This window comes from Zootoca vivipara, chromosome 16 (genome assembly GCF_965207765.1).
Source record: "Zootoca vivipara chromosome 16, rZooViv2.hap1.1, whole genome shotgun sequence".
NCBI lineage: Eukaryota > Metazoa > Chordata > Lepidosauria > Squamata > Lacertidae > Zootoca > Zootoca vivipara.
The window spans coordinates 32924800-32934502 of record NC_142599.1 but is presented as its reverse complement, the minus strand read 5'-3'; the positions used below and the strand labels follow the sequence as shown (position 1 = coordinate 32934502).

The 9703-nt window shown below is 46.4% G+C and overlaps 1 protein-coding gene across 1 annotated transcript; it reads right to left on the bottom strand.

Annotated features, from left to right (window-relative positions):
* Positions 1 to 438: 438 nt before the first annotated feature.
* On the bottom strand, positions 439 to 3307 carry LOC118075754 (complexin-3-like). The gene is made up of 3 exons (XM_035097959.3): positions 3033 to 3307; positions 2163 to 2250; positions 439 to 1382 (listed from the first exon to the last, which is right to left on the bottom strand). Exons 1-3 carry the CDS (start codon positions 3191 to 3193, stop codon positions 1176 to 1178), a joined length of 456 nt encoding a protein of 151 aa, XP_034953850.1. The 5' UTR covers positions 3194 to 3307; the 3' UTR covers positions 439 to 1175.
* Positions 3308 to 9703: the final 6396 nt, after the last annotated feature.

The following is a 9703-nucleotide window of genomic DNA, read 5'->3' as shown; positions in this document are numbered from 1 at the left end:
TGTGTGTGTGTTGTGGGGAGTGTTGTCCTGTAAGAGCACCAGATCTACTTTAAGTGAGCAACCTGAATTTGCAGGCATTCAATGGAATCAACCCCTACCCCCGCAAAATAGCAGGAGTATGGAAGCATTCCTGGTCTTGCTTTTAAGCTGCAAGCTGGTGCTGTCAGATCACTGCGTAGGTCTCAGGGATTGTGCTGCCTTTTCAAACAATTCACCTCTGACTCTTTCGTTCTCTCTCCTTCCTGCCCTCTTTCCTCTCAGCTGGCTCTTCTCCTACAGCTCCACCCTCCACGTTTCTGATTATTCCCACAAGCTTTATGAAGCTCCAAGAATGAACAACAGCCTGGGTCAAATCTCCCTGTAATGGAGAATTAACAAGAGCCTCTCTTCAGATAATAATTCTTATTGTTACGAATAGCAAGAATGACAACAAGAGCAAAAGATCAACTGTTTTATTGAGACAAGGGACTCTGAACCCACAACATCACCCCAAAGACAGCAGGAACGTGGACAGTCAGGAGATGGACCATCTTTCCCGGGACCACCCAAATTGGCTGGTGGCCGCTCCCCAAAGCCCCAAGCACATATCCTTCTCCTCCCACACTGCCCAAAATCCCAGCACCCAAAGACACTGGGGGACTGAACTGTGGGTCTTGTGCACAGAGGTGATGTCTTCTGCCACTGGCCAGCTGAGTTCTACTTGTTCAGAGCAGCTGTGTTCATGGTGGTACCATGGATTTTCTTCTTCAACAGACTTTTGATGCAAAGGTCTTGAAGGACCTAACATTGGCAAGGGCAACCAGGCTGTGTGGAAGGAGTAATCTCGGGGAACATTCCAGAATATCAAGAAAACGTAAACATTCCCAATGCAGCCGGTTCCAGGTAGCATCATCCTTGATGGGGCCCAAACACTTGTCCCATCAGAGAGCCAGAAATTCTCCTGCAGCAGCGGCAGGGAAGCTCCATCTTACGGGCTTCACGAGACCCACCAGGACTCCCCCATCCAACCCACAAGTCCCGGGCTACAGAACCAAGACAGCCTTGAGTTTGGTGGATGCCGGGCCCACATCAAGACCATGGAGGGGCTTTGAGGTCCAGCGATCCGCAGTCGCGCAGCCCAGGGAATAATAACTCCTGTGTCCGCTGGAGTGAGGGTCCTTGGAAGGGGGGCTCGCTCACATGACGGGGCACTGCACTGGGCGCTGCAGCGACTGCACGGCGCTCGCTGCCGTCACCCGCAAGGCGCTGAAATCCAGACCACCAAAGCTGGAGAAGATGGAGCTGGGATCCGTGGCAGCTTTGGGGTTCACAATAGCCAGGAGGTCTCGGGGGAGTTTCGTCTTGCTCCCAACCGCTTCCAGCTGCTTCTTATCTGACCGGTTCTGGGAGAGGAAGAAAGAGGTGCAGGGTGAAATTAATGCTGGACCATGGCTGTCGCCCTTTGGCACTGGTAGGACGGAAGGCAAGGAGCCCAACAGTAGATGGCGCCAGTGGCAGGCAGAGCTGGCTAATTATGGCTTTCTCGCCACCCTTCTCTCTGTTGACTTCTACAAGGGCAACGCTGAGAGTAAGGAGGAGGGAGCCTTTCCACTTAAGATGCATTGTCTTGATTCACATGTAATGCTAAACCATAGCTAATGCTAACCACAGTTAATGCAGAAGCATTTGACAGACGATCACTTAAACCTTGGTTTCTTGTGTCACAGGCTAGTTAAATGCACCAGCGGGAGCAGCTGAGCCTTCAGAGTGGTTTTGATATTTTTGCAGATCTGTAGCTTCTGGGCAGCGATGACTCCTTAACCGTTGTTAAGGAGGGCATCCAGGTTTGCACATAATACTATGGTTAACATTAACTAAGGTGTAGGAAGGAACCAACTGCAAACCTTGGTCTACAAGAGACTGTTAGCCATAGTCAGTAAACGGTAGTTAGCTAGGGAGCTGGGCTCATATATAACACTAAACTGTGGTTTACCAAACCATGGTTTAGGTCACTAACTACTGTATGGGGAAACTATGGAGTTTGGAATGCCACAGTTGGGACACCACCACCAAGAAGCCCCTTCCCCTGCAGCCAGTCGTTTAATCTCTGGATATGGAGACAAAGGAAGGCCCCGTTGGAGACAAGACAGGGCAAGATGTATCAGGGAGAAAGCAAGCCTTACCTTGGGCAGCTGGTATTTCTGCCGGAGGTGGGCCCTCATGCTGGCCCGCTCAGCCTTCTGTTGAGCAAAGGCTGCGTCCCGTTTGCTCCTGCAGGAAAAAGAGAATCAGGATGAGCCACTCAAACACGGGAATGAGATGCTTCTGGAAGAGGCAGGCTCGCCTCCTTTGTGGAATTTGCCAAAAGTTCCAAACTTGTCAAAAGTTTGGACGAGCAACTGCAAGTGCTTTTGTGCGGGTCTTCGACTTCAGCCGTATGTTTTCCACAATTGTGGTCAAGCGCAGAATTGGCACACGCAGAATTGGGTAGTAGGGAAACCTTGAGAATTTCGGAGAAATATTAGCATCGTGTTCATTTTTAAAAAGCGGGTTTCTAGCCCTTATGGATGAAACGGTAGGCAAATGCCTAGGGGCCGAGGTCCCTTCGCCCCCCCAATAAAACATTTGAGGGGGCCAGCCCCCCTGACCAAGTTGATGAGCATTGCCATTCAAATGGTGTGTGTGTGTGTTGCGTATTGTGATCAATTATGCAGGGTGGGGCATACCTGCCCCTGAATATTTTATTCAGATTGGCACCTGTTGCCCTGTCTACTTTTGCCTCTGGCCTTGCCTACCAACTGCATGGGGCCCTTGAGAGGTTGCCCAGAAGGGAATGTGGCCCTCGAGTTGAACCTCCTGGCTTAGGGTTTTAAGATCCTCGGTCAGGAAAGGAGTAGCGCAGGCATCCCCAAACTGCGGCCCTCCAGATGTTTTGGCCTGCAACTCCCACGATCCCTAGCTAACAGGACCAGTGGTTGGGGAAGATGGGAATTGTAGTCCAAAACATCTGGAGGGCCGAAGTTTGGGGGTGCCTGGAGTAGAGGGACTCTTACTTTTGCTTTTCGTTGATCGGCTTCTTCCGAGCTGGAGGCTGTGCTCGATTCTTGTGGCACCTTTGGGAGCTGATGTCCTTCTCCCTGGGGAAGTCGGCCGAGACACAGCACAGCAGCTGTCTGGCCGGCACTCCAAACGCCGATTTCACTGCGGACTCCATAGGGAGGACTGCTGGAATGCAGGTCAGAAAAAAAAGGAAGGGCGAGGGATGAGCATGGTGGCTTTCAATGCACGTTGTGAAATGCACAATCTTTTTTTAAAATGAGCATTGTGGGGGGAACCTGTCAGAATTCCTTTCCCAGCTGACTAAAACAATACTGTATTTAAAAGGATAAAATGTGTTTTAATCATGATACCAGTTTATTTCAGATTAAGGGCCCCGGCCATTAAGTCCTTGATTCCATTCCGCTCTCTGCCACGATTGCAGTTTAGGATCAAGGTTTCGTAGGCGCTAAGGCTGGGCGATCTATCGATCTATCATCCAAAACTGGTTTGAAGTCCATACTGTGATATCGGTTTCATCATTTTGGACATGGCAATATATTGTGAATCGTGGCGTCAGTGTGTGTGTGTTTGTGTGCTATGCAAAAATCATGATGCAGGAAAACCCGTGAAGTCGGCCAGTGCCTCTACTTACATGTAACTCCATCCTTATTTCAGACATCATGATATATCGGTATATCGCAATGTTTAGCTGGTCATATATCACGATGCTGAAAACCAGATATCGCCCAGTCCTAGGGGGGCACAATTTGTTGTCTGCAGGACAAGAGCAGCTATTTGATCTGTATAAGCTCTCCATCCTAGGACAAGGAGAGAGAACCACTGGCCCACTCACTCACACAGAGTTTCAGAAATATTATTTGAAGCTATTTAAGGGGAGGGGGACGTGGGTGGAGCTGTGGTCTAAACCACTAAGCCTAGGGCTTGCCGATCGGAAAGTCAGCGGTTCGAATCCCCGCAACCAGGTGAGCTCCCATAGCTCAGTCCCAGCTCCTGGCAACCTAGCAGTTCGAAAGCACGTCAAAGTGCAAGCAGATAAATAAGTACCGCTCTGGCGGGAAGGTAAACGGCGTTTCCATGCGCTGCTCTGGTTTTGCCAGAAGCGGCTTAGTCATACTGGCCACATGACCTGGAAAAACTGTCTGTGGACAAACGACAGCTCCCTTGGCCAGTAAAGAGAGATGAACGCCGCAGCCCCAGAGTTGTTTGCGACTGGACTTAACTGTCAAGGGGCCTTTACCTTTAAAGGGCTTGGGGGGGGAATCTTGGGGGGGGGAATCTCTCCCAGTTGGTTTCCTCACAGCGATATTTGCAGCAAAAAGGAAACTCTTGCAAAACCGTCACAGGTGGAAAAAATTAGGAATGTTATTTGTAATATGAAGTCTGGGAAAGTGTGGGGGCCAGTTAGTTTCCCCATGGAATAGTCTGCCAGTTCACAGTGAGCAGGCATTCGCAGGTCCCTTTAAGAACATAAGATGCGCCTGATTGCTGGATCAGGCCAATGGCTCATCAAGCCCAGCATCCTGTTCTCACAGTGGCCAAGCAGGATTCGAACACAAGAGCAACTCTCCTCACCTGGGGTTCCCAGCAACTGGGATTCAGAAGCATTACTGTATCCAACTGTGAGATCCATACTTAGAGGAGACCCGTTGAAATCAGTTGAAATCCACTGATTTTTAGGAGCCTGCTTGGAGTATGACTTCGCCAGATCTCACCCAGTAGACGCTGGACTTCCCAATCCAGCAAGGATCTTCTGACATGCTCTCACCCAAGCCCTAGGTGGGCTAAGCTTCCCCCATCGAGGGCCGCATTACCGCAGGAATAATCTTTTAAGGGCCTCATGCTAGTAGCGGGTCAGACCCAATGATGGTAGGAGCCAGAGATGCAAAAATATTCCAGGTCAACTAATCTGGGATAAAGACCACCCTGCTTCAATTTTCACCACATATTAAGAATTCTCAGTCTTTCATACCCTCCAACATTTCTCCGACCAGAATAGGGACGTCCTACCTATTCCATAATAATAATTTTATTATTTATACCTCGCCCATCTGACTGAGTTGTTCCAGCTACTCTGAGAGGCTTCCAACATATATAACGACATAATAAAACATTAAACATTAAAAAAAATACAGGGCTACCTTCAGCTGTCTTCTAAATGTTGTATAGTTACTTACAGTGCTTTTTTTCTTGGGGTACGCATACCCCTAAACATTTTGTGAATCTGTACTTTCATCAATTTACTGTATTTTCTCTGATTTGAACTAAAAAATGGTTATTTTCTCAAGTCAAAATTACTCAAGAACATTTTTTTTTAAAAAAAGCACTGGTTTACTTATCTCCTTGGCCTCAGGGACCACATAACTCCAGACCCTCCAACATTTCTCCAATGAAAACAGGGGTGTCCTGGCCTAAGGTAAAGCAGGACATTACGGGATCAAATCAGAAACCAGGACCAACCCTAGGGACACTTGGGAGGGTCTGGTTTTTATGCAGGCTTCACTCTCAGAAAAGTACGGACAAAAACCAAGGAATCAGCCTCCTGCCTCTGGAAGCCAGAAACATACAGCCACATCCCAGATCCTGCTCTCATCTTCTCACCTGAATATTGCCCCGTTCAGTAAACTCACCTGGGAACCTGGGAGTCTTTTGTGCTTCTGTCAGGCATAGGTAGCTAGCTGGTCTTCTCTCTCCAAGTGCCCCAGAAAGAAGATTAGAGATCTCGAGCAGCTCAAGCTATTTAAACAGGGATCAGAAGCGACGCAGAGACTCCGGGTGACGCCAAGCTGTCTCTGATCCACCTGGGTGACAGTCAGGCCATCCAGATGGCACCTTGAGCAAAACATCCGCTGGCTTGCCGTGTGGGACACCCGGCACGTGCTGGTAGCCTGTGACACACTGCTCCATTTCCAAGGTATCTCGAACAGCTCGCTGGAGGATATCGGAATTAGCTTCGTGTCACCATCTACCCCCAAAATTGCAAGTTCCTAGTCCTCATGGCTTGCTCCAAAAGAGGAAAACAAAGCAGTTGCCAAGAACTGATATCAGTACAACCTGGCACATTTGTATTTCTAGTTAAATGTTTCCCAAACTTGGGTCTCCAGCCGTTTTTGGACTACAACTCTCATCATCCATAGCTAGCAAGGCCAGTGGTCAGGGATGATGGGAATTGTAGTCCAAAAACAGCTAGAGACCCAAGTTTGGGAGACACTGTTCTAGTTTATATATGGTCAAAACACCTCTGGCCATGTCACTCTTCCGAATTTTAACATACCTTTTTTTATTCGTTTGCTTGAATGTCGCTTCAACAATTGAAGTTTAATTGTATTATTCAAGAATTCACACAATGACAGACTTGTAGAGTTGGGAGAGACCATGAGGGTAATCTATTCAAACCCCTGCAAAGCAGGGGTCTTTTGCCCAATATGGGGCTCAAACCCATGACCCTCAGATTAAGTCTCATGCTCTACCAAATGAGCTATCCCTCAACTCCCGTAATAAGAAGACATCTTACTGTCTTTCACCTGTTGAGGACTTGTGGGTCGAGGAATACCTGCAGGAAGTATCTTCGCCTGATTAAAAAAGAAGTACCCCCTTCTTATACCTTTTTTATATATATAAATGTATCTTTCAAAGTGTTAAATGAGGGAATGGTTCTAGTATTAAGGCTTTATCGGGTGAAATCAATTTTTAAAAACAGGCCTTTTAGAAACACAACTTTTAACTGGCTTTCGAGGTGCTTCCTGGTTCATAACATACCAGGTTTTTAATTTTCACCCACAACAATTCTAAAATCGAGGAGTGTGGACTGAAAACTGTCTTGTGCAATGTCACAAACTGAATTATTTATGGCTTTTAAACTATGCCGTTTAAACGGGAGAATATCAGTTATTGGGCAGTATACAAAAATGGTCAACCAGCTAGGAATTAAAATCAGTTTCCAAGGAAAACGTTCTTCTATCCATGATCAAACCTCTCCATACGGATTGCGTTATTCATTCCTAATATATTAGCCTTGAATGCCTCATGGACAGAAAACAGGGACACGGCTTCCAAATGCCTTGACGCCAATGCGCAGGATCATTGCCTCTGAGTCGCATCTCAACCATTGCATATTGCTGATGACTCTCCTCTGCCTTATGCTCCCCAGTCTTTGCCAACCTGGCGCCCTCCAGAGACTTGGGACTGCAAATCCCATGAGACCACAAGAAGACTTCACAAGCTTTTCTTTTGCAACCAAGAGACCAAGGAACATTTAAAAATAATAATAAAAAAGTAATGAGAGCTGCAATTTTTAGAGCTCTCAATTCTGCACCAGTGGACAGTTTGGGCTGCCATCACCCACTTCCAGGCAGAAATACCTCTGTGTTTCTGAATTAGGCCAAGTGAATCACATGACACCCCCCTCCCAACCCTCCGCCAGGGTTCCTCAGACATCTCCCCTTCTCTCCTTTTGCTCTAAGCCGCTTAATTATAACCCAGGTCTGGGTCCTGCCACCTGCCAGGGCTTGTCCTTGGCCCGAGAGTCCCCCAGCTCATCGCGCTGCAATCTGTTTAGCGCGGCCTAAACCCCCCACTGGTGCGTCAATCTGCTCTGAAGCTCCGCTCTCGATGGATTGCTTTAGACAGCGAACGCTCCGACTTGGAAGCCAGGCTGCACCAGGGTGGGGGCAGAGAATACAGGGGGCACGCGACCCACATCAGCAGCAGGAAGCCATTTCCTATGTCCCGGAAACGTACCCTCCAACATTTCAACTTCCTTTTCCAGTGCATCAGTTCTGCTAAAGATTCCCTCTGCTGTTCGTTTAGAGAGGAGACAGTGATCATGCAAAATTTCCCACGTCAAGAGAGTTGCAGTCTTTTGTTGTAGCAGTCTATTATGCCAAGATTGTTATGCCCAATTGAGGTTTTATTATATGGAGGAAGCTGAGGTTGCCTGGGAGCCTATGTATATACCGGCTCCTAACAAGCCCGGATCAATTGACCTATACTTCCATCAGAGGAATATGTGGCAATACCTCTTACTTGGAATAAAGCATCTCCGGCCACAAGACATATTAATTACATACTGCTTTGCAGTTAGCTCTCCCTTGGGCTCAGTCACAATAGTCCAGCACAGATTTCTGGGCTAAATTTAGCAATGGAGTTCTGGGCGCTTTAACTGAAGCCACGTTAAAACTGCAATCCTTCAGTCAAGTTGGTCTTCTAAGCATTTCGTATCAGCTAAGAATGCCAAGCCAAAACAGGTGCTCTCCCAACTCCTGTACTCCCAATTAAAATATACGGCTTTTGAGCCCACGTAGAAGTAAAACGGATATGTCCCTTGCCTGTATGCAGCAATTAACATGAACTGCTGAGCCAACTGACATTAAAACTATTCAGGATAAAAACTAAGCCCACTAAATCCCCTGTTCTATAGATAAACATGTGGAGAGGCTTTGTCGAGAACTGAATTGACTCACCCCCTTTACATATACTGTATATAGAAAAATAGGTGAGATAGTTGAATGCACCATTGCTTTCAGGCTTTCATTGTATTTTCATTTCATCTTTGTAGGCATTTGATCAGTCACACTTACTGCTTTTACCGTATTTTTTTGTTTGTGTTTATATCAATAAATGTGTTTATATCAAGAAATAAATATATATATACAAAACTAGAACAGGCCGCAGAGCTCAAGGACAAGCAGCCTTACTCGTCACCATCTTCACCTGGAAGTCCTATTTATAAATACAGGGGAAACTCGGAAATTAGAATATCGTCGAAAAGTGCATTTATTTCAGTAAAGCAACTTAAAAGGTGAAACCAATATATGAGATAGATGCATGACATGCAAAGCAAGATATGCCAAGCCTTATTTGTTGTAATTGTAATTATTTGTCATTAGGAGGGGGAGGTCAATTATAAATGGAATGTAATTAATGAAATGTAATAGCGATGTTTATTTTTGTATTATTGTAACTATTTGTTTTATTACTGTGGAATTTCCAAAAGAAAGCATTTGTAAAAATTAAAAGCAAAAGAAAAAATAAGTTGCATTACTGAAATAAATGCACTTTTCGCCGATATTCTAATTTTCCGAGTTTCACCTGTATATATATATATACTGTACCTGTATATATACAACCTGAGCATGGATTGAAGAGGCTCAACAGCCATGAGGAAAGGCCTATCCATTTGTTTCTATGGCAACCTCTTTGAACTAGCCCAGGGGTCAGCAAACTTTTTCAGCAGGGGCCCGGTCCACTGTCCCTCAGACTATGGGGGGGGACGGGACTAGATTTTGAAAAAGAAAAAAAACACGAATTCCTATGCCCACAAATAACCCAGAGATGCATTTTAAATAAAAGCACACATTCTACTCCTGTAAAAACACGGAGATTCCTGGACTGTCAGCAGGCCAGATTGAGAAGGCGATCGGGCCGCATCCGGCCCACGGGCCTTAGGTTGCCTACCCCTGGACTAGCCAAACAAAGGCATTACCTTAACATAGAAACTGGTTTGGCAAGATTCCCCTTATACAGTGGTACCTTGCAAGACGAATGCCTCACACTACGAAAAACTCGCAAGACGAATGCGTCTTGCGATTCTATGGGTTACTCGCAAGATGAATTCATTTTGCGAAAAATTCGTCTTGCGAATTGAATTGAATTTAATTAATGTGTT

Bases quoted from the DNA above. Each gene is read 5' to 3' on its own strand.
- LOC118075754 (XM_035097959.3), bottom strand. From the start codon at position 3,193: ATGGAGTCCGCAGTGAAATCGGCGTTTGGAGTGCCGGCCAGACAGCTG. The intron at 2,251-3,032 runs GTAAGAGTCCCT...TTTTTCCTGCAG, and splicing joins CCGATCAACGAAAAGCAAAA to GAGCAAACGGGACGCAGCCT. The intron at 1,383-2,162 runs GTAAGGCTTGCT...TTCCTCTCCCAG, and splicing joins AGAAATACCAGCTGCCCAAG to AACCGGTCAGATAAGAAGCA.